General features: G+C 37.8%; 1 protein-coding gene across 1 annotated transcript in view; it reads left to right on the top strand.

Moving 5' to 3' along the window:
• LOC105047643 (diacylglycerol O-acyltransferase 1-2) overlaps window positions 1-19,885 on the top strand; it is a 30,669-nt gene extending 10,784 nt beyond the window's left edge. The window contains exons 10-16 of the mRNA XM_010926666.3: window positions 3,097-3,178; window positions 3,302-3,322; window positions 11,947-12,009; window positions 12,773-12,820; window positions 17,289-17,351; window positions 19,257-19,310; window positions 19,458-19,885. Coding sequence (XP_010924968.1) covers window positions 3,097-3,178; window positions 3,302-3,322; window positions 11,947-12,009; window positions 12,773-12,820; window positions 17,289-17,351; window positions 19,257-19,310; window positions 19,458-19,562 — 436 coding nt within the window. The 3' untranslated portion in view covers window positions 19,563-19,885. The remainder of the gene's footprint in view (window positions 1-3,096; window positions 3,179-3,301; window positions 3,323-11,946; window positions 12,010-12,772; window positions 12,821-17,288; window positions 17,352-19,256; window positions 19,311-19,457) is intronic.
• Window positions 19,886-24,721: the final 4,836 nt, after the last annotated feature.

The raw sequence follows: 24,721 nt of genomic DNA, 5'->3' as shown, positions 1-24,721 counted from the left end.
TCCACTTGGGGCAGCACTCCTCTCCACTCCTACAATGGCAACAGCTAATGGATATATATGTTTAATATGCACAACTTCTACATTGTAGCATATGTGAGATGGTGATAGCAGGTGGAATGGCAAAGTCAGATTTGATTAAATTTAATATCATAATCAACACTAAAGTTTGAATTACAAAAAATTGAAATTCCATTAATTATGATGGTTACAACTTCACAATTTTGGTTTCGCATGATTTCATAAGCTGAATTGTTTATCCAAGAATATCTTAGGTTAAATTTTAATTATTAAATCAACATCATAGATGATACTTAAAATGAGTTTCATGTGGTTAAATTCCTTTAAATTCAGGTGCAGCATGGTTGATAGTTGATACTATTATGATTGATACCTTTAGATAAAGGTGTCACTAGTTTGCACCAAGATTCCGTATAGCTTGGAGTTTGGATACTTCAATAGTTTGCGTCAAGCTACATGCTGGACTTGTTTGCTGAGATTGGATACGCGTGCAAGACTGTGTTGCTAGCATGACATGGCCTTTACGCTCACATCTCCTAGAGTTTGACGGACAAGAAAGTGTCCAACAATCAAATAATCAGTCTTTATCATCTAAAAGAACTCCTTTGGAAGAATGTGAGGAATAGAGATGATAAAAGCTTGATTTTCAAGGGATAGCTCATGTCATTTTTCAGGCTGACAGAGAAGGGAAGCAAAGATGGGATTAGATCATCGAGTTCGAGAGAGCAGAAGTGGAGATGTAACCAGATTGTAGGCACTCAGATGCTGAAAACAGAGAGCCATTACAATCCTCTAGGAATTTATAGGATATGGGCCAGGAATGAAGCTATATTAGACATACAAGGGCACGGATTTCTCTACAAATGTTGCATGGCATACTCTTGGAAGGAAAGGAATAGAGTTAGGACGAGGAAGAGGAGATGCAAATAGAGTAATGATGGTCATCATTGCCTCGTTATCTGAATGAAAAACGAGTAAGGAGGGCCATGGAACAATCTTGGAGGGATGTGCTACTGTCGCACGGCAAGAGGTTGATAAAAATCGAAATCTCTTTCCTCTAGTCTCCTCTGAATAAACAAGTAGTCATTCATCTTTCCATATATTCATTCTTGTTTTGTTAAATTCACTTTTTCATGCAGATTCTTGAGAAAAGGGAATTGTGCTTTGGCTTACGTATTATCATCGTCCTTTATTCATTTTCCATGTTTGCTCCAATTGCCTATAAGGCTATATCTCCTCAACACCTTATGTGCATTGGTCAGTCATGACCATGCCTTTTAATTATTAGGTCCAATTAATCATATTGTATAGGTTGTTATCTCAGCCATGTTCGAAGGCTCGTCACTAGGTTTTCTAAAGTGTCATTGTCTGTTGAAGGTTCAGGCATGGTCCCCAAACTATTGATATATGAATATGAAAACAGCACATGCACATGATATTTAGCACAAAAGCCAAACATGGGTCTATAAATCCTGGTTGCTTTAAATGCATGTTATTAAGAGGATCAAGAAGAATTGTAAAATAAAGCCAAGCTGCATACCATCTCTATGAGGATAGTGGTTAGCACAATTTTCTTTCCACCTTTTTTTTTTTTTTTGGTTTGGGAGTGCGGGATGCTGGGGAGGAGGGGTGCAATCATATTGAATTGGAATAAGAAATTCCACTACATTTCTATCATAGTTGGTTTGAGAAAACTTCCCATTTATCCAAGGATCATCAATAGGATCCAAGTTGTAAGACTTGGTCAGTGCCTTCTGAAAGTCTTGTGAAGAAAACATCAATGACCCGGTCTATTTTTGAGGAACGCTTAACTTGATATTGGAGCATCAAATTTAACGCATTGAGCTCCCACCATGTCAACCATACAAGACAATTTTTCACTCAAGCACTCATCATAGGTTGGTGTATGACTTTGTGCCACATGGCTAGGCATCCATCTATCCAATGAAGCAGAACTTATCTTGAGCATGCTCCTGACTTCTTGACAATGGCAATTTCTCTTAAACTCTTATAGATTATAGCCAAGATTGGCATGGCTGGAGGAATTCTTGTGCTCTTAGCCATGTGATTAGGAGCCCTGTACATTAATGGCTCAGGAGGGCTTGGGAATCTTAAATGACTACATATAGGGGTTCAAGATAAGTTGAAACCACCAAGCAAGTGAAGGAAATGACATAATTATTTCCCTTTCATTTGTAAATGGGTGATTGACTATGTTGTACAAAATCTTTTCCCAACCAATAGCTAGCAATCGGCTAAGAGGAAGAATTATGTCCTCTGGTCGAAGCAGAGGGGGACAGGCATTTTGTTGTTTTTGGATTGAGTCTAATGTTTTTCGAAAACGTCACAAGTAATGTATTTTGCAGAGGCATTTCGGAGCGCGCATGCCTCAATCTCATGATCTGGACCTTTTTATGATGGCTTGATAGATGGGAAGATTTCTTGGACCAAGTATGACAGAAATACGGTGAAAAAATGGAAAGAATGTTGACATTTAATGTTCAATGGCTCTAATCTGTAGCACAGTTGCTGGAAATCTATTTTCATTCTTCGATATTTTAAACATGAGAAAATATCCAGTTGGTTGAATGACATTCAAAACTGGGTGATAAAATTCACTCAAGGATTCTTCTGTGACAAAATTTTTTCTTTGCTTCTTTCATGTCTGTATTATGTACATGAGGATGATGATTATCACCTCAAGCTTTTGCATTATCTTTTGTCCAATATTAGCGATAGCTTTAAGCACCAGATTATTTATCTATTTGTTAGAAAATATGCTGGATGTCAAAATTTTGTCATTGAACTGAAAGTTTCAGGTTTCCCGCCGAATTAGGATTGCTCCAATCTCAAATGGAAGTGTAAATGTATCAAATTTCTTCTAACTAATGAACATGAAATTGGAAGAAAATGTGTTGAAACTATGCATTTAATTAATAGTTTGCTCGTTGCTGTCATGAGAGTTCATGCTTTATGTGGAAAATGAGATTTGAACTTTGTACTATTTGGTTATCTAATTATTGGTCGAAGTTTATGTATTGAATATATCATGCCAGTGTATCTTGTGTGTCCAAACAGGTTAAACATTCTTGCTGAGCTCCTTTGTTTTGGTGATCGTGAATTCTATAAAGATTGGTGGAATGCAAAAACAATTGAAGAGGTAGGCATTAAAATGTACGGCTGTATGGTTTCATGTTAACAGATTCATTATGTCAGTACTTACTAACGTTTCTGGTTTTGCTTGGTGTTATGTGTGTATATTTTGCTTCTTGGACTGCATCAGTATTGGAGAATGTGGAACATGGTAACCTCTTCAACCACTTCCACAACTATTTATGACCTGTCATTATTGTGGATTTAGTACATCATGTGTCTTGCAAACTTCTTATGTCAACAATTATATTCAATATCATAAATCTTGATATCTATATTTGACATATTAATGGCACCGAAAAATGGAGGCTCTTTTTGAAGTTGATGTTTTCCTTCATCAACATCTTTTTTTTCCTTTGCTATCATCTTGAGAATAGATATTTCATTTTCTTGTTTCAAAATGGTCATAGGACATATTCCATGTATGACAACTATGGCTTCCTTCTACCTACTTGAAGAGATTCAGATACTAGATTCTCTATCGGTAGACAAAGGCCAAAAGTTGTAGCTGCAGGAAAGAATTAATCTGCACTCATCAGCACACTCTTATCTATTTTCTTTTATTATATGTCATCTGTCAGACCATGCTGCACAAATGTTTCATATAGATTTACATCACTATCTACTCTTCTGTTGTGATCTCGGGAGGATGCTTTGAAGTTTGAATGTATCACTCCAATAGTATGCTCACCTTGATGTTTCTATAGTAATAGCAATAAGAATATCAGCGTGTGATGCAAAAATGTGTTTTATTGTTTGCTGAAGTTTTGGTCATCAGTGCATTTAGGGGTATGTGGGATATATAAATATGCTAAAATCCATTTATGTTAGCACGTATTATCTATTTAGAGGCAACTAATAAAATGTCTCATTGTTACATGTTTTAAATTCTATGTAGGGATGAGCTCTTTGTTTGGTAGCACATCACTTATGAGGATCATCTTAGATTCCTATCATTAGCAGATAATGATAAAGAATTCAATTCTCTATGCTTTATCTTCTCTGAAAAGGGTATAGTGTACAATCTATGCGGGACTAAATACACGCCCACATGGTTCCTCACGAAAAGATTACAAAACTTAGAAAAGGGATGTAACATGAGGACTTCTAGGAGGTCACACATTTGAGTACTACTCATATCCAAGCATGCTTTACTGCAGAGTTCAAATGGAATCCAGTGCTTTGGTGATGGTATTGTTTCACCCCTTCTTAATTTTCATAAGTTTTTGTGAGAATCCATGTGAGCATCTGTTTAGTCCTAAACCAGTTGTATACTAAAGAGATATTAGATACTTAAATAAGGCCAAGGATCCCAAATTATAGCATTCAGGTAACTTTTTTGGGTGAGTTTTGAGGTCTTTACAAATGGTATCAAAGTGGATCCAATCCATTGCCCCTACATAAATAGGGGACACTATAACACGGGTCCATTTTGGATTGACTACAAGCTGATTGTGATGTTTGTGATTGGATCCTTTTCCTATCAAGGATGTCAAGAATTACATGAGAGGAGTATGTGAGATCCTGTATGGGCATGTGTTTAGTCCCATATTGATTGTGCACTAAGGAGGTCTTGGACTTTATGCAATGCCAAGGATCCCAATTAACACTTTTTAGCTAGCTTTTTAGGCGAGGTCATGATAATTACAACAAGTTTTAAATCCTGTAGGATTGGGCTGTCCTAGTTTTCCCATAGAATGGGACATTATGCAGTCCCATCCCGTCCCGACATTTGGGATAGGGGATGTCCCAAGATGTGACAATCCGGATGTGGGGACAATGGTGGGATGGTCATGTCCCATTATTTAGGATGGTATCCTGTCCCAAACAAACAAACCAAATGCAATAGGAAAATCATTGGATATTTTATTTGAGGTTTGATCTTGAATCAAGGTTCGTCGTCTCGGTACCGACGGCTGTTTTGGTTAGCCGGCGGTATGGTTCCGTATGGTTCCGTATCGTACCGAACCGGCAGTGAACCGACGAAGGCACCAGACCCAAATCGGGTGAAGAAAAAGAGAGAAAGAGAGAAATAGAGAGAGGGAGGGAGGAAGAAAGAAAAGGAGGGGAAGGGGGGGCGGGGCTGTCGGATGGTCTCTGACTGGCCGCTGTGGCCGTCGGATGGTGCAGTCCACGCGCGCAGCGCCGCGGGCGTGAAATATGGTGGACGCCTCTGTTTCACGATTTTTTTTAAAAATCGAAACTTAAGTGAAGCCGGCAAATGGTTTGCCGGCTTCACCGTTGATCTTCGTTTTTAAAAATGGGGTCGCATGAATAGGGGCGACAGCTCCTGTTTCGCGACCGCGACACCGCCCGCGCCACTTTCGTCACCCCCCTCCTCCGACCTCGGCGAAGCCCTCATCCACGATCGCGATGCCGTCTGCTCCCATCTATGGTGACCTTCCTCTCTTTCTTTCTCGCTCGTTTCAAAGTCCTATTGGACGAATTGACGAGCCGTGGATGCCTTCGCGGTCCTCCGGTGGCTGCAGCGGGCCATCGCTGGCCTCCAGCGGCTCTCGCCTCCCTCCCTCTCCTCTCTCTCTTTCTCACTTTCCCTCACTTTCCCTCCCTTCGTCGATATACCGTTTGAACCGGCCGAATTGTGCCGGTTCCCTGTTGGTCCGGCTCGGTACGGGATGTACCAACCGGTTTGGCATGGTACAGCATTCCATATCTTGAATATTTTAAAACTGCATCAATAAATTGATGAACAAATACAAGTTTGGTTCATGATGGATATTTTTTATCCATTTAACTTTTTAGAGAAATTTTGGGTTTGTAGGATCTAATTTTATTAGGAGCCCGAGGAATTTTGTTCAAATAGGAATGTGTTCCAAGGGTAGTGTGATTAAGTCCTTGGGAAATTAACAATAGATGTTTGTCAGTGTGCATGCTTGTATGTTATTTACATGATTGTTGGAACATTGCCAATTTTATGACCACTTGGCGCATGACTAAGAAAACCTTAAATAATTATATTTTCGGTTTTGCGGCATGACATTGTAGATCGTGACCAACAATGTGGAATGTTGATGGCTATGTGTGCCTTTTGGCAGCAGGTCATAATATTGTCAAAGACACACAATATTTGTATCTGCATTTATTTTATGTTTGATGTATGTGTGGGTATATTTATGCATGCAGAAAAAATATTATACATGTGAAAAGAAATTATCATTGTGACTTTAAATGCTAGTAGAAAAGTTTAAATGCTAGTGTGTTTCAGTGATCATTTAAGTAAGATTTATTGATTATTACAACAAGCACAAGCAATAATATTAGTATTGAGATTAAATAACGTAGAACAAAGGTGGAAAGCTTCATGAATTTTATTGATGCTCTAGCTCTGTTGCATGCCCAGTTGCCCACAATATACCTGGATAAATCAAGTGCAGGTAAGAAGTTGTGAGAACTAGAACACTAGACAAGCACCTTGATGAAAGGATATTACATTTCATAGATGAAATCAAACTTATTCATGTTTTCTTATTGGATTATTGATAGCTAGATTCTAATGAGAAAAATGCAGGGATGCTAATTAAATTTGAAGCGATAAATGCAGTAAATATCTTTAACAATAATCATTATACAGTTCTGAAGCATATGATCAGCAATAGAATCGGGAATGAGTTGTCAAGTGAATGTGGTAGAGCCCAAAATGGAATGTTCTACAACAGACCAAGATAGAGAAAGATATTCAAGATTCTTCATGGTTTAAACTTTAATATTTGTTATATGCTTAGTAGTGTAAAACAATGGCATATGTAGTTTAGAAGGGTTGCCAATATTGGTTCATTTGGGATACCAAGATAGCAAGGTACTAATAAAGGAAATATTGGTTTGAAATCGTAGTTTCTATAGGTTCCTTATATGGGCCATCGTGATAACACTTGATCCCCACAAATTTATTAATATTACTACCTACATGCGTGTGGAGCATATACTTTAACATAAAAGTTTACATTCTCCATGGATAACTATTGTAGATCAGAGTAAGAGTTGTAAGGTGCAAAGGATGAAGAAGATGGGAAAAGTAGCAAGACAAATCAATAAAGTTAGGCTTGTGGCTACAATTATGGGTATGTTTCTTATTAAATTGAAGTCACTTTGTGTTAGAATTATGATCTAGTCTTGAACTCTTCTAGACAAAGTCTACAGTACTGGAACTAACACTCGTACCTGTAGGCCAGCGGTACAGTATGGTATGGTGCTGTGCCATCCCGTCCCAATGCATGGTAAAAAAGGAAACCAAAGAGGGAGAGGAAGAAGGAGAGAGGAAAAGAGAGAGCGGGAGGGGGAGAGAGAGATGCCATGAGAGAGAGTGAGAGGGGGCTCGAAAGTCCTCTCCTCCGGTCGTCCACAAGCCCCATTAGGTGGAACCTTGTTTCGAACAAAATAAAGGCTTGGAGGGGTGAGGGAGAGAGGGAGGGGGAGAGAGAGATACCTGGAGAGAGAGATGCGGAGAGGGGGAGGGCTAGGAAGCCCTCCTCTCCTGTCATCCATAGGGGCCACTGGGCAAAGCCTTTGTTTCGAACAAAATAAAAGCTTGGTCGCTTTTTTATACTTTTTTCACTTCAAAAAAAAAAAGAATAGAGTTGAGCCCCTGTTCATTCGAAACAAGGCTCCACTCAATGGAGCTTGCAGATGACCAGAGGAGAGGAGGGCTTCTGAAAAAAAAAGAATAGAGTTGAGCCCCTGTTCATTCGAAACAAGGCTCCACTCAATGGAGCTTGCAGATGACTAGAGGAGAGGAGGGCTTCTGAGCCCCCACTTTCTCTCTCTCTCTCAACATTTCTCTCCCTTCCTCTCTCTTTATCCGTCCCTCCCTCTCTCTCGTCCTCTCTTTCCTTGTCCTTTTCCCCCTCTTTAGTCGGTTTCTCATTTTGCCTGTCGAAACTATCCTAGTCTATTACTGGTACGGCTTGGTACGTCTTAAATCAGATGGTTTGAGATAGTCCTATTATCCTTGCTTCTAGGGCTTGGACACTATCCACCAAGGTTCGCCATATCAGTTTGTATTGTACTATATTGGGCATACCATATCGATACTTGGTATGCCTTGCAATCTCATATCGTACTGTGTACCGATATGGTAATAGGATGGTACCGGTATAAGGTTTGGTGCTGAGACGATGAACCTTGCTATCTACTTATACCTATTATAAATGTAAATCTTGTATTCATACAATTCTAAAGGTTTATGATATGGTTTCTAGATGCTGGCATAGATGTCTACTCCTAAGTAGATTGGGTAGTTTCCTCCAAACATGGTTCACAATCTCAGTACTAGAAATTTTATTAGTTCATTACCGGTTCAATACTGTATCGTATGGTACGCACCCTAGATCGAGATAGTTCCTGACCCCTTTTTTCTCGCTTTTTACCTAGTATGGTGTAATACGCATCCTGATACCAAGTGGTACAGGGTTCTGTTCGGACAAATACAAACCAATTCGACTCATATATCGAATTGATCTTGATATCATACCCATATCTTACGAGGATGTAGACCTTGCTCCAAGATATAGTGGATATGTATCTTTTCATTCCATGCTACTGATAAGTGCTCTAAGATGCAATGTTAGAAGTCTAGGAAGATTGTTTGGGGGATTTATGTATTGCAGGATACTATTTCATGTAGATACCCAGATTGGATAATTCTGTGTTGAGGTTGGCCTTTGCAAAAGGATATATTAGATTGGTATGTGCAAAGTATCTTTGTTGTATACATGAGTTAGGTATTCAATTCAGATTTCTTAGTCTTATACTCTTATCAAGATACCCATGTACTTCAAGTGTTTACCATGTTGTCATGCCTTATTTTTGGATAGTTTGCATTGATTTTATCATGGAATAAAAACTGCTATGCTATATTCTGTCCAAGTCTAGGTTACAAAGATAGCATAAAGGCATGTTATATTATGTCCAGAACTTAGCTTCCAGAATCAGGAACATGTGTGGGAGCAGATGTGAATGCAGGTGCAGGTGCAGGGATGCGGATGTTGTAGGGACTCTTCTAGGAAGGGAGCGCTTGGAAAGCGGGTGTAGGTTTGAGATTTCAGGAGGATTCTGTAGCAGGTGCATTGTTCTAGGCAGAAAATTCTAGCTGCTATGGTCCAAAGCATTAGACTGCCGTGATGCCCAACTCATTTAGTTTATAAAGATATGCAACGTGTGCAAGATGAACATAATATGCTCTGCAGCTATTGCACTAGATATAGTAAAATTCTCAAAAAATAAACCTATGATTGATAAGATCCTACATAAGCTATGTACTTGTGGACTTGATTTTTCATTTTGAGATTTTGTTTATCTAAATTGATGTTTACGTCATAGACAGCTTCCTTGCCTTTGTTCCTTTTAAGTTTTAAATACTTTTTTGTTACATGAAATCAAGGTTTGCTGTACCGGTACCGGACAGCGTATCGGTGCTGGACCGGTATGGTACGGTACCGGTACCGTATCGTACCATACCGACACACGGTACACCTAGGCATACCGTCCGATACCGGTACACAATATTTTTTTCGATTTTTATTTTTTTTTTTGAATTTTTGAAGTTAATAATTGATAAATACAACCTCAATATGGCATTATATTGCATATTATTGACATATTTGGGTTCAATTTGGAGTTAGGTTGTGGTACAAAGACTCTTGATCCAAAATTTCAAACATATATTTATTTACATTATATTTCAACTATGTCATCTTAAAACTAAAGAAAAAATATATAAAATATGCATTAAAATGTATCTAAATATTTAAGTACAAAGCGCAATAACTGATATACGAACCTTAAGATGTACTCTGCATTTAATTTCTTGTCGAGTGTCTGTGACGCTCGTAGATGTCTGGATCATCAACATAGTCTGAAGGGATATCAGTCCAATCCTCTAGCCAAGCTGCATCGTACTCTCGAATATTCATCATCGCATAAGGCATCCTCTCTGGATTGTAAGATATCTCAGACCTCTCGCTAAAATTCTGACTCTGAGAAGTATCCTCGAGATGATGGTATGGTTGTGGAGGAGCCCATCCAAATATGCCAGTAGCAAAATCTGATCCGTAAGATGCTCCAGGCTGCATAAGGTAGTAATCAATAGAAGATGATGCCTCGGATGCACCATATGCATATGGATTATAAGGTGGCTATGGATAATAGGATCCATAATGCGAGGATGATCCAGATACATCCATGGACCCTACTCCACGTGCAAGATCATCCAAGATCATCCGCAGTATATATATATAATTAAAATATATGCAAGTATAACAAAACACGATAGTTTAATGATAATTAAAAAAATTATATATAATTTTAAAATAATTTTAATAATTATTTTAAAACTTATAAATTCAAAATAAATATGTTATATGCTTCAAATAATATTTTTAAATTAACTAAAATATAACACTATTTTTATATATTTTTTATTTTATAATTAATTTTTTTTAATTTAAATAATTAAAAAAAATAATTTTTTAATTTTAAATATTTGAAAAAAAATTGAAATTAGATTTAAGTAGCTTGAATCATTCTAAACATGATTCCCAAACTCTATTTTTTTTCCTAAAATTTATTTTTTTTAATTTTTAAATAAATAAATATTTAAAATATTTAAAAATATATAATTAACAAAAATTAACAATTTTGGTGTCATCGTGTAGATCTTCCAAAGATCTATCACATATAATTAAATCATACCAAAATCATAAGATTTTGGCATGATTTTCTCTTATTTTTATTTTACCTCATTTTTATCCTATTTCTAACAACAAAAATTAAAAAAAAAATATTTACTAACAAAATAACAGATTATCTTACCTCCGGCCAAAGATCAGCCCTTCTCAAATCACTCCTCCAATTTCACGAAATTTTGCCTTCTTTTCTAATTTTTTGGAGTTCTCAACGATTAAGTTGTCCACGGCTATGGGTGTTCTCTGAGAACTCTCAAAGAACACCGAAAGCCTGGTGCTTATTAAAGCACGAGGCTCTCCCCCCATGTGAAGTGGGCCACGCCCATTTCCTCCCCCCTCCCACCCCTCAACCACGTGAAAAGGCCCCCACCTTCCCCCTCCCTCCCTCCTCCATGTGAAATGGTCTCCTGGGCGGTACGGTTTGGTTCACCCCGAACCGACGGCGAAACGAGCTATACCGCCCGGTTCCGGGCGGTATGGGCCTGAACCGCACCGAACCGGGCGGTTAGTGCGGTTCGGGGTCGTTTTCTGAAAAACAGGCCCGAACCGGATTGGTAAGGGACCGGTCCGGCTCGGTACGTCCCGTACCAGGCGGTTCGGCCTGGTACAGCAAACCCTGCATGAAATATTCTATTCTTGTTTTCTTAGTCCCTACAGTTATTGTCTTTCTTGTCTAGATGATCAAAATCCCATCCCCATCAAAATTCTCAGTACAGCTGGGCTCATTAAACCACCTTTCTATTTCTGCTTTCTTTCTCTTTTCTTGTTTTCTAGAAAAGTAATCTGTTGATTTTGTGACATCATTGCATGATATTATATCTACTAGTTATTGATCTTATGTTAAAACTCATGTAATTTAGTCTGTTACTTGCTAATGAGCCATCTGTTTAATCTGTCAAATAATATGTCATAACTTTTCATCTGCCTTGACACGTGCATCCATGCTCAAGCCTCTGCTTTTCTTGTTCTAAGTTATCCATCTTGTAAAGATGATACTCTTTAAAGTATTATGGATACAAGAGACTGAACTAGCAATGTTGGTATTGTTACTGATGAAAATTATAATTGATCACAGCCTGTTCATAAATGGATGCTTCGCCATGTTTATCTTCCATGCATACGGAATGGTATACCAAAGGTAATAGTCCTCCCCATTATGGATTTCCTAGGTAGATTTGAAGCATGGTTGAGATACTATGTCTTCTGATGTGCTCGATACTTTCTCTTTCATTATCCGTATATTTTACATTTATTTTTTTGTCAAGGTATGTGTTAGTGGATCAAACATAGTTAGTTTTACTGTTGTGCCTTTACTTTCTTTGTTACTGTAAGATAGAGAAACAGTTGCTTCAAGTCAAAGCCATCAGTTATTTTTGAAACAATGACCAGAAAAATTATGAAGCCATCAGTTGTATTTGAAACAATGACCAGAAAAATTATGATACCATTGCTCAAGTTTACCTCCTGCAATTTAATGTACATAATTGTGAAGATTCAGGGTTAAAGATGAGTTGACCAGTTAGAGCTGGGGCTTCATTTTGCATGAATATTTTCTCTTTCTTTCTCTTTATATTTTAAAGTATGCAATGTAGCAATATGTTTCCTACACAAAGTGACCTATTGCTTGTGTCCATTAGCATGAGGTAACCACAAACTACCTATTTCGACCATGAATAGTTGGAAAAAGGCTTGATGGATTTGGTTATGGTTATTATTATTAATAAGTAAATTTTCATTTTTGGGGATGCCATCTTGTTATCCAATCATGGAGTAGGAACAAGGTTAAATTCCTCGTGGATCTCAATAACTAGGTCAAGGCTTGTTAGTTGTCATTATATTTGAAGCTGAATGATGTTTTGAAACATTTAGGTTCCAATCTGTTGTTTGGTTTTTAATTGCAGGGAGTTGCGATGGTCATCTCATTTTTCATTTCTGCTATATTCCATGAGGTACATCAGACTAACTCACCTTAATTCTCCATTGTGATTGGTAAATGAATATCATGTTATAAACTTCCAAAAAAAATATTTTAAACAATATTTTGCATCCATACCCGTTATACTTGTTTAAAAAAATCATTTATTGTCTAACTTGTAAGTCCTATGCAAGCAACACAATATTTAGCATTGATTACACAGCTTGTTCCTTCACTTGTTTACTAGAATTTGGTCATGTTTAGTTGTTGTGCTGATGTATTGTGGTTTTTTCTGCACATTAGATTTAAGAGATACAAGCCAACTTTGAGTTTGTAAGAAGTCAAAATGATACTATTTTTTCATACATCAGTGGTTCTTTTTGAAAATAAACGTGCACAAACCACGAGTAACCTGATTGGGCTGCCACCATATTGGGAAAATCATCTTGCTTAAAATTATTTGGCCTTTGAGCAAATTTAATATGTTATGCATGAATTTATCTATTAACAACTGAACTGAGCAAGAATCAAAATGTCTAGCCAGGATATATATACTATATGGAATAGCAATCTTCAGAAATTTACTTTATTAATTGCAAGTCTATCTCCTCTGTGAGAGAATGGTTATCCTATTTAGTAAACATTGAAATGGTCCTAAATTTTAGAATGCTGGGTTCAACTTTTCTTCTTTTAGTTGCACATCAGGTAAAAATGTGATATTTCTTCTTTTCGGTGCACGATTACTCAAGTGATGAAGCACTTCTAAGTTCTAACAACCTAATGCTCATCCTGTCTCTGTCAGCTGGACCCTAGCTTAATTCTAAGAAACAACTTCCATTTATCTTTCACAAGTACTTTGGTAGCGTCCATTTAATAACCATGGTATATCTTGCTATACCTTTATTCCATAATTATGTCTTTGATTTATGCCCTTACATTTTAATAATAAACTCTTGTTTGTTATACTTTTTCTTGGGAGGGGTTGATGGGAGGGAGGACCTATAAAAACAAGCGACATCATAAAAGTATGGGATAAGGTGCTATGTCATAAATGCATATCCATGATCTAGGTACTACATTTCCTTGTACACTCAAGGTGCGTTTGGTTAGCCATTAAAAAAGTAATTTTTTTACTTTTTGATTTTTAAAAAGCAAAAATCAAAAAGTAATGTTTGGTAATACCATGAAAAACAAAAAGCAAAAAAATCAAAATAATTGCTTTATATGCAAAGCAAAAATTTTTTGCTTTTCAAAATTTACTTTTTGCTTTTTTTGCTTCTGCACATCTAAAACGTCAAACCAAAAAGTAAAGAGCCCGAACCCTTCTCCCTCGTCGAGCTCTTCACCTCCCCACCTCCTCTCTCCCTTTCTAAACCCTTCTCCCTCGTCGAGCTCTTCACCTGCCGTCCCCAAATGTGCTTTTTGCTTTATAGCAACGTAGTTACCAAACATACTTTTTACTTTTACTCAATAGCAAAAATCAAAAAAAATAAAAAAGCATTTTTTAAAAATCAAAAATCAAAAAGTGTAACCAAACGCACCCTAAGTTAATTCAATGTGCTAAAGTCAAAGTTTATTATTTTTTTAACAAAAAATAGTGCTATGAGCCTATGATAGTTGATGACATTCTCATTTAAGTGAAATGCACTTATAGTCAATTAGTATGTGTGACCGTTTCCTTCTACAAACATAAGATAATTGCAAATTGAGATGTTCTTATCATTAAAGCCTGTTTGGATGGCTGAGTGGCTAATCTATGAATAACTTCTTCCCACATAAGAAAGATCTGAGAAAGAGAGGTCCAATGGTTAAGATTTTTGACTGATTAGGAAGTGCTTCATTGTCCGGATTTTTTAGGGATACAGTAAATTACATTTTTATCAAATTGCTTATCCTAATTTTTAGGGATAGGTTGCGCCTCAAGCATCTCTCAATCCCTCAAACCCTTCTTTCATGGTTTTCCTCTCCTCTCTTGCTCTTCATAGGGCAGCATGAAGTCAATAATCCACGGGAGATACGAATAGGTCCTTGAGGACTTTCTAAGTGCCTAGCTACCATATCCATGCAAGATTTCCCAAAAGGTGGAAAATGGCTGCAAAGGAGGTGAGAGCAAATGGAGAACTTGAAGGGGTTAGGGTGGCAACCAAATCCCATAAACTAAAAAGTTTTGTGCCTCTTTCTTCCACCTCTACTCTGTCAATCCCTATATATGGGGATATCACATAGACATGGTAGCTGCAGTCCCTTAGAGCCCCATAGTGGCAAGAGCCTATTAGCCCCTTGATGACTAAGAAACTATCACTTCTCTTGCCAACCCTAACAAGTTGGTTCTCTGTCTGTCAATTTTTCTAGTAAGCATTTGTGCTTGATAATTGTGATTATTAGCCAATGGTGGGTTATCAACTTTCAAATGGTCTGACATAAGAAGGAGAATCATTTAAAGATGCGCTCTCATGTACTCTTGTATCCAAGGTCTGGTAATAATGGTCCATTCATGGATAAATGAATGATAAGAAGCTAATCTCCTTCCTAACTTTGCTTATTAATAATCATGAATTTCTTACATAAAACCTGTCTCATGCATTCACCTTCAAATTCACACTGCAGATTCTAAACCGTTTTCAACTTATCCTATGCTCTAACAAAAACATGGTGTCACCTTTCTGTCATAACTCTTTGAAATACTCCAAACAACTTGCCAAAACTTCTTCATAATTTATTTGCTAAAACATATTTTAATTCCATCATATGCCTATCAAGGGAAACTAGTTTAAGTTCTTTGGATGCAAACATCATCATTACTCGCCAGTAAAATTTTCTACTTCTTCATTCCTTAAGTAATGCACTAGATTAGCCTATCAAAATCTAGCGTAGATGTTCAAATATAGCCCTTAGGGATGGCCATTTTTTCTGACCCGCTAGATATTCGACCCGACCTGAATGGGGTGGGTTATACCCAACCTGATTAAAATTCAGGGCAGATATGTGTTTCACAAAAAAAAAAAAAAAAAAGAAAAAAACCTAAATGGGGTTCGGATCGAGTATGGATCACAGTACGCCCTACCCCGAACTCGACCCGGTTCATCTATTATATATAAAGCCCAACACAAAACCCTATCCATCGTATTTCTTCCCTATTCGGCCGCTAAGACCCACTGACCCAAAACCCTAGCCATTGTCAGCCTCTAGCCTCCCACCCGATTAAGCTTCCTATTCGGCCGCTCCAAGCCTCCCGCTTGATTGGGACTCTTGAGGATGGAAAAAATAAAGGAAAGATGGAGACAAGCGACAATAGGGTTGCGAGGGGAATGGAGGCGGGCGGCAAGCGGAGAGACGCAGGCGGCGGCGGCGACCTTCACGACTCCCACAACTGGGTGGCGGAGGAGGAGAGAGGGCTCCGACAGGTGACAAAATCCTAGCTATCATCTAAGCTTCCCTATTCGGCCACAGGTAGGGCTTCTTCCCATAGATTGATTTTTTTTGGGGCTTTTCGCTTTTCTTTTTCTTTTCATTCTCTTTTTTAGAGATCTATGGGGAAAGAGAGAATCCTAGGAGATCGGAGGGGATTTGGCTGGTGGTGATGGGTTGGAATTTTTCTCGAAGCAGATATATCTGATTCGATCCGATTCGATTAATCTAGACCCTCTATTTTATCGGACCCCATCCAATCTGAGATGGGTTCAGGATGGGTATGGGTTTGGATGTGTTTCTGACGAGACGGATATGGGTATTGATTGACCCAACTAATACCCGACCAGTTGCCATCCCTAATAGCCGAAAATTATGTACATTTAGGACAAGTATTTTAACAGTTGTCAATAACAACTTGAGTGATTTTTGGCATCATGGAAGCCAATTTTTATGAAGGTAACTGAACAACCTATTTTCCAAATCAAATTCACATGGAGGTTGTCGTAGATGGTAAGATGGTGCATGATCGTTATCTAAAGCAGGTGATTTCCAAGACATTAATCTCAAGATCTGGATATAAGTAAACTTGAGATGGCAGTGTTTGTTTTGTTCTATTTTCCTTTCGAGGTTTTAAAGGTATTTTGAGTAGCCATAGACAAACTCTATAGTACATTAATGTATAAATCCATCCATATATCTAATATTGTGTATTACTGCCATGGCTAGTACCTTAACTCTCTCTAGCAATTTTGAAGAAATTTTAGGTTAGTCATTTTAGTTTAATTACATGCTCTTATATTTATCTTCTATCTCCATTAAATTTCTTCTCTTTTTCAGTTATTGTTGAGTTATATGTTCATTCTTTAGCCTTTTCTAAATGCATACAAAGTGATTTATGGTAAGCACATTGAAGTTTACACCATTATACCTTGGACCTATCTTATTCTTGTGTTTGCCATTAATTTATATGCCTCATCATTTTGTGCCTTCTGAGTCTTAAGGTTATAATTTTTCTTTTCATGATCCATTTCTGTTTGTTCCTGTTGATTTTTTTTATATATATTTTTCAAACATTATGTTACTTTCTACAGCTATGCATTGGTATCCCCTGCCATATATTCAAGTTCTGGGCTTTCATAGGGATAATGTTTCAGGTATACTTGCTTTCACATTTGAAGTTTGCTCTAGTTATGGCATGTCATATGTATCAACAAAGTACAACCTTAGAAACTCTACCAGTGGGGGAGTATTTGTATAAAGTAACAAAATCCACTGACTTACTGAAATGGAAGCACTGATTATACAATGATCTATTTAATCAGGATGGTGACAATTTTGCAAAAATTGGAAATGAGATGATGACAAGTTTCCTGCTTAAAAATATAAAGACAATCGATTATATACACATGCAAACACAAGCAAGTACGACTATGCATTTATTAAATTTTTTTGTTCTTTAATTAATGACTTCTTGGCCATTGATGTGCGTCAAGATAATCACATTAGCTTTTATACTGGTGCATATCCAATGCTCCCTCACTTTGCGAGAATGCCATCTTAGACATTAAATCTTGATGCACATTAGTGGTCAAGAAGTTGGTTACTTTACCACCAAAAGATTAATGAGAACTGCGCTGTCCATATTTATGTACATATTGTCGATCATTCATTATAAATTATTTGTATCTAGTCTGATCACTCTTAATCATTCCATTAAGATTTTCCATTATAAACTATATCGAAGTCTAGCCTACTAAGAGTATAGGAATAAGAATCATATGAGGAATTTGTTATGTTGCCTTTTTTGTTGCTTCTTCTTTTTTTTTTCCTGTATGGTCGAGTCTTTTCCTTGGAAAAAAAAAACACTTATCATCCAGTTTAGAACATGATGAAAATGATTGAACGATTAGCTCAAAAGTACTTGTTGAACGAAACTAGCAGCAAATGAAGGGTTGTTAAGGAGAATGAAGGGGAGAGGAAACAATTGCTAAGTGAAGTAATGGAGATTTGCATGGCAAAGAATCTTGCAGATCAAGGATTCGGGACCCGGTATTTCCTTATCTATCCTGGCCATCCTATATTAGATCAGTGAGATACTGTGTTGGGATGCATTCAGGACGCTGATACCTATAAAATTGGGTTGTCTTGGTTGACATGAGTCTATACCAGATTGGATCGATGATCAGGATAATTGGGGCCACTGGCACCAGCGGGCACATGAAAGAAAGACATTAGAGCCTCCCTTCTTTTTCCTATTTGCTTCACATGTGAGAGGAAAGAGAGTCTCAAAGCCTAGAACAAGCAAACGTACATGTCTCGATGGAAATTGGATTTGCAGGCCCCATAGGCCAAAGGTCTGAGGAGAGGTCCTGTGTTAATACATCTTCTAGATACAAGATAACATCACAAGAGGAGAAAGCATCACGAGAGGAGAAAGATTGGAAGGGAGAGAGAGCTTAGGTCATGGATATCATAAAACCCAATACCATATTCAGTACCAATACCAGCACTATAAACCCAACAATGGGCTAAAAAGCCTCCCATAATCCTAAATTATGAACCTAAAGCATTGCAAAAAAGCATTTAAACAACTATTAAAAACCACAAATAAGAAAAAAATAAAAAAATAAAAAAATAATAAAAATATGTTTTAGTTAATCCCAAGATTCCAAGTTAGACCAAGTGTTGGTATGGTACCAAGTCCCTAACCAATACTGCATTGGGGACCATGACTTCAAACCGCTATGGATCTATCTCATAGGAGGGGAAACAGCTCCAAAAATTTTGAAAACATTACAGTAGTTTATGAAGACACCATATTTTAAGTGGGTCAAGTTGTAGTCAGGTCTTATCTTATCTCATGATAGTAAAGTAATGTTGTGACAGTGCCGTGTTAGTGCATGAAGTAGAAAATTTATTGTGTCAGTATTAGATAACTACGTTCTTGGTTATTCAAAGAAAATGCAGTGTTAGTGCATGAAGTAGAAAATTTATTGTATGTTCTTGGTTATTCAAAGAAAATGCACCCAATACCTTCTAACTTTATGTTGCATTACCAGGTTCCACTTGTCATCTTGACAAAGTACCTCCAGAATAAATTTAAAAGTGCCATGGTATGCCAATTCTTTTTATGATATTTGGCAAAATGATTTTCATCTATGCTTCTAGTCATCTGGAAACATTGAAAAGAAATTATCATTTTCTTCTTCTAAATTGAGATATTTATTTATCCACTTCTCATTCTCTTTGAACACTGCCAGGTGGGAAACATGATCTTCTGGTTCTTCTTCAGCATATATGGACAGCCTATGTGTGTTCTGCTTTACTACCATGATGTGATGAACAGAAAAGTGGGAACAGAGTAAAGCAATGTCTGTCATCGCGCTTGTTTTCAAATGCAGGGAATTTGAAGGTGCATAAATTTTTCAACCTTTCATCTTACACACAGCTCGGCTGTTCTACCTATCTGTACCTCGAGTAAAACAATGTTTTTTTAGCAAACGGGCAGCCAGTGCACTCACTGTTTCATATGATTTCCAGGTCTGAATAGAGCTAGTTCTTTTTTTTTCTCTATTTCAACATGTATCGAGTTTACTGACTTGTTGGACACATGTATGAGTTCAGCTTTGTTAGTATATTGCAAATTTCTAATATTTTCGGGTCCTCGGAAATTTTCAGTGCCTGCACATATACGAGCATAAAGATCCATGTGGGTTTTATGATTCAATTCATGCCACTCCGTTGAAGTAAAAAAAAAAAAAACATAATTTAGGGCCTGTTTAGGTAATCCAACAAGATTTGGGCTAGATTTTCTAATGGATTCGTGGACTACAAAGCCCATTTGAGGATATGGCTCATATTAACCCAACATCTCCCCAGCCGGAATCTTGTAGGTCTTGTTTACTTCTCATCAATTAATAAGCTCACAGGCTGGGATCTTGGTTGGGATTTCAGTGGGCTCGTAGAAAATGCAGTTTGGATGGCCCAGCAGGCTTGATTTGTGCAAGGATATCCAAACTAAAGGTTGTGCATTTATTAGTTTGCAAAGCAATAAGATTTAAATGCCGGAACAAATAGTCTTTCTAATATGAGATTTTAAACATTTGCATGAATTAGGATTCGTCCTAGTGGCTAATGGTTGTACCCGTATTGTTAACAACCAAAGCTTCTAGGGATCTCTTCCTTTCAAAAAGAATAAAGATTTTCATATTTGAACTTCTTTATTTTAGCTGTTTAAGCAGATAGATGAGCTGCACTGAGAAATTATCGAGAAATTAACCACCACTGTAGCAAAAGCCTAGTAAGTTCCCATTTGCCAGTATTATGTGAGGTACCAATTTATTGTTAACTTGGAGCATCGAGAATTAAAAGAAATTATACTCAATAAAATGATCCATTGGTAATAGATCATCTTCCGGAGAGGGTAAAGAGATGTCTGGATGTGTTGATTGAATCTTGAACATTCTACAGGTTTATTTTTATCCATTATCGTTCATTTGGTGATGGTCCATCTATTAAAGCTCTCATCAATCAGAGAACCTTGAAGGAGTATGGTGCAGCTTTATACTGCGCTAGTTTCTTGATCAGGTGTTTGCTTTGTCGGCATAAAGTAGCATTTTTTTTATTTCACGTCCTGCAATGGGTGAGCCCGCCAATTATCTTGTTCCTTGATATGGGCTTCATTCGTAATGTGCTCATCTCAATGATTGACCCATAAGAAAATAAGGCGATTGGCATGGTGCATGGCCACAGTATAAAGCTAGAGAACTAAGTTGGGGAGGATCTCACTTCAATTCAAGTTGATAGCCGGTGCACTGCTCACTTGTGAATTTTATGAGCATGCAGATTGGGAAAACTAGGAAAATATTGTTTTCTAATAGAGCAATCCTTCTAACACAGAAGATGATATTTTAACGAGGAAATATTGGTGGATGGTAAATTGTCGAGACCGAAACTTGACCACCTTTGAAAAATCATCTTGCTGGTTAAGACTTGAAAACTCAAGCGAGTTGTCGGATGGTCGAGACTACACTAATCTATTTGTTTCTATTAGCAAACTTTTTCGGAACATTATCTGGAGAAAACAATGCGGGATTGTGCTTGATGTTCATTGTTAAAGGGCAGCACGCACACATCACTTGCCATCCTGTCGAGCAGGATGCTGCTGTCGGTGCCTTCATCTCTCAAGAAAGTAACTGGGAGTTCAATGCCCTTGCCACCACTTGCTTCCTATCTAATCTGATCGATTGGGCTTTGCAGTGCCCTATGACTAGTGGAGTTGACATGCACAAGCCTTGCCGCAAGTGATAATTTTCAGGGACCACATCATTGTGAAGGAGGTTCGCCCACAGTGCCGCCTGCCAGTGATTTCAACTGGCTGTGGAGGATTAAAGCAGGCGGCTGAGTGAAGACGTTTTCTTGAAGATCGGCAGACGAGAGGCTCCCAACGGTCCAAGATGTCAGCAGGGTCGGGAGACCATTAATCTGGCGTCGCATGAGAGAATCACCTCTGTGCAAAGCCCAAGGAGTAGAGATGAATGCGAGCAGCGAATGAACTCAGGCGTTCGTGCTCCCGCGGATGCGGACTCCACGGAAATCTGGGTTCCTCAATCGGAGCTTCTGCTTGTCCTGTCCGTTGGATTCCGGTGGCGCAGCGAAAGAATTAAGCATTTGAAATTTTCATTCAAAACACTTGATACACCAAAAATCTCAATATCCAGAAATCTTTGACTATAATAATCAAAGTACAATAAATATAAATTAGGATAAAAAAAATATCTGTAGCGCTAATCCCAATTTTCACAAGACATCCAAATATCCGCCCTCCAATGATGATCCACACAGAAACTGAACCAAGGACAGCGCTCCTTCTTCACCTTGCTTCAAGAGTTCTAGCCACTAGAACTTGACTGACCTCATACCGGTCAGGTTTCTTCAAGAAACTGACTCCATCCTCTCAGAACCCTTGTTAGGATCAGATAAGGCTTTGTCTTAAATCTCAAAGCCTTGTCCTAAAACTAAGATAGGTTGTAAGAAAAAAAAGATAGCAACGGAGACAAAATTGAAAACTCTTTCTGAATTGCCTCGGACACCCAGTGCCCCAGCCAATTTATAGCCACTAGAGGGACGTCAAAAGAGAGGGATGCGCCTCATCCAAGAGGCCTATCTGATCTGATTATCAGAGATAAGAGTTCTTTCAAACAGAAGGACTCTTATCAATGATATATCGATCAGCACCCTGCTTTGCGCGCAAGATCAGAGAAGGGATGTTTTGCATCCCTTCTCAAATCAAAAAAATCCTCAAAAATTAATGTATATAGAGGATTCAATCTTGATTTCAGAATATATAATGATTGGATAAAAATTCCCACAAATGGATGTGTTCTCATGTCCTTTCATGCGAAGTCTGATCACCACACGTGCAAGCATGAGGGGAAACTTATGGCATCCGTTTGGCATCCAGATAAATCTGAAAAAATTCTAAAAAAAATTATCAAAAATAGCTTGTCAAATGTGAAATGTTATCACCAAAAATTATTCTATTTTGAAAGTATTTGATTAGGAGAAGGACTCTCTAAATCTCAGAGAGATGCGATGCTTTTGCGCGCGCGTGAGACTTCCTTCCTTTTTCTAATTTTTCTCCACCCCAAAAATTTTAGAAAAAATATATTTCATACTTTGAGATGTGCACCAGAGGATGGAGGATGATATAAGCTACCACACGTATCTTAATCCCATGCCAGAAGGACTTTTTTCTTCTGCCTATGCCAACACTTGTACGCAGAACCTATTTTGCACCAAGAGTCCTTCACAACTTAGACTCTTCATAATTGGCGTTAAAATGGGATGTGGCACCCCAATTTGGGCTGCTTCCAGGTGGCATGATCTTAGCCAAATACCTACTAAATTGGGCTAGCTAATTAGCAAGGAATGAGACCAAATTGACCTCTAAAGAAGCAAGGATTCCACATGTGCTAGCATGCTTACTGGAGCCCTAATTGAATCTAAAATTCCAATCAACCTTTTTCAAAAGCATCCTTGGCCAATTTTCATATGTGTGTGACCCATTGGATTTCACATCTAGCTGACAGTAGGTCTGGATGCAAGTTGACCAAATTTGATTAGATTTCAATCTAATCGATTTAGGTCCAATCGAGCTAATTTGAGTTCAACAATTATAATCCTTTCTAATTGACGATTGAATTAAACTCTTTAATTCGATCAAAAACCTACAAGTCAAGATTGACGTCTAGCAACATATCATGACTACCCAAAAGATATAGAATTTTGATAAAAATACCAAATATATCCTTCAGTGGCAAGTTACCATACAATTCAATCCTTCGATCATCCATGCACCCTGAATATGTTCATGAGTATGGAATCATGTCAAACTCAAACATATATTCATATCAATTCTCAATTAACCAATGATGACTCCAATGAAGAAGTATTAGAAACTCTTCCTAATATCCTTTCCGCTTTTGGCCAAAAGATTTTTCTCAAGTCATCTAGGATTGAGAATACACAGGATGCGATCTCCTCTTACTAGGAGTGATCGATTCCATATTGACCTATCACAACCTCTATATACACTCCACCATATTCAGAACACCCCATACATATCTTAATGCCATGCTTAGGTGTCATGGCCCGGTCTATTGAGCCTTAAACCCAGCTTAATACACAAAAAAAAAAAAAGAACAGAGGATTGACGGGAGGAAGAAGACTCCCGTTGAGAGTCTTCTTCCAACCCAATGAGTAGATTTAATCTGAGCCAAACTCCTCCCCTGGTCCTCTTTAAAGAGAGGCCAACCCTCCCCTTCAAACCCCATGAGCTCCGGCTGCCTTCTGTCCCCTTCTTCTCTTGAGAAATTTTCACCGAGTTCACCAAAATCAAGATCGTTGATCATCGAAAAAAAGGTAAGAACTTTTTCCAATCCTTCTCCTCATCTTCCAGAGTCTATAGGTGCTGGGACTTTGATCGACAATCATCGGATTTTGGCCAAATAAGGGGCTCGGATTGTTTCCCCTAATTTTTTCATGTTGTTTTGAATTTTTTTCATCCTCTTTGGTCACCGCCGATCGTCGGATTTGGGTCGCTGGTCATCGCTTGAGATTACCCTCCGACCTTGGGAGGTCATAGGTTGGGAGGAGACCTCCCCTACTTGGGAACAAGGGGATCAAAGGATCTCCTGTATGTGAAAGAAGAAGAAGAGAAGAAGACCACGCGGTCCCTCTCCCGTGAGGAAGAAAAGAAAAAAAAAAAAAAGAAGAAGAAAAATAAAATAATAATAATATAATAATAAATAGGATTTTCTCCTCTCTTTTTGTGAAGAAAAAAAAGAAAAAAAAATAAAAGAAGAAAAAAAAATAAATTAATTAATAAATAATGATATAAATAATAAAATATAAGAAAGAGAGTTTCTCTCTCTTCCCTCTCTCTCTTCAGCTTGAACTAGTATTTTCTCTCTCTAGAATTGGACTTTCTCTCTCTAATTTCTCTCTCTAAAATTTTCTCTAG

This window comes from Elaeis guineensis, chromosome 6, assembly GCF_000442705.2.
Source record: "Elaeis guineensis isolate ETL-2024a chromosome 6, EG11, whole genome shotgun sequence".
Lineage (NCBI taxonomy): Eukaryota > Viridiplantae > Streptophyta > Magnoliopsida > Arecales > Arecaceae > Elaeis > Elaeis guineensis.
This window is presented reverse-complemented; position numbering and strand designations above follow the sequence as displayed.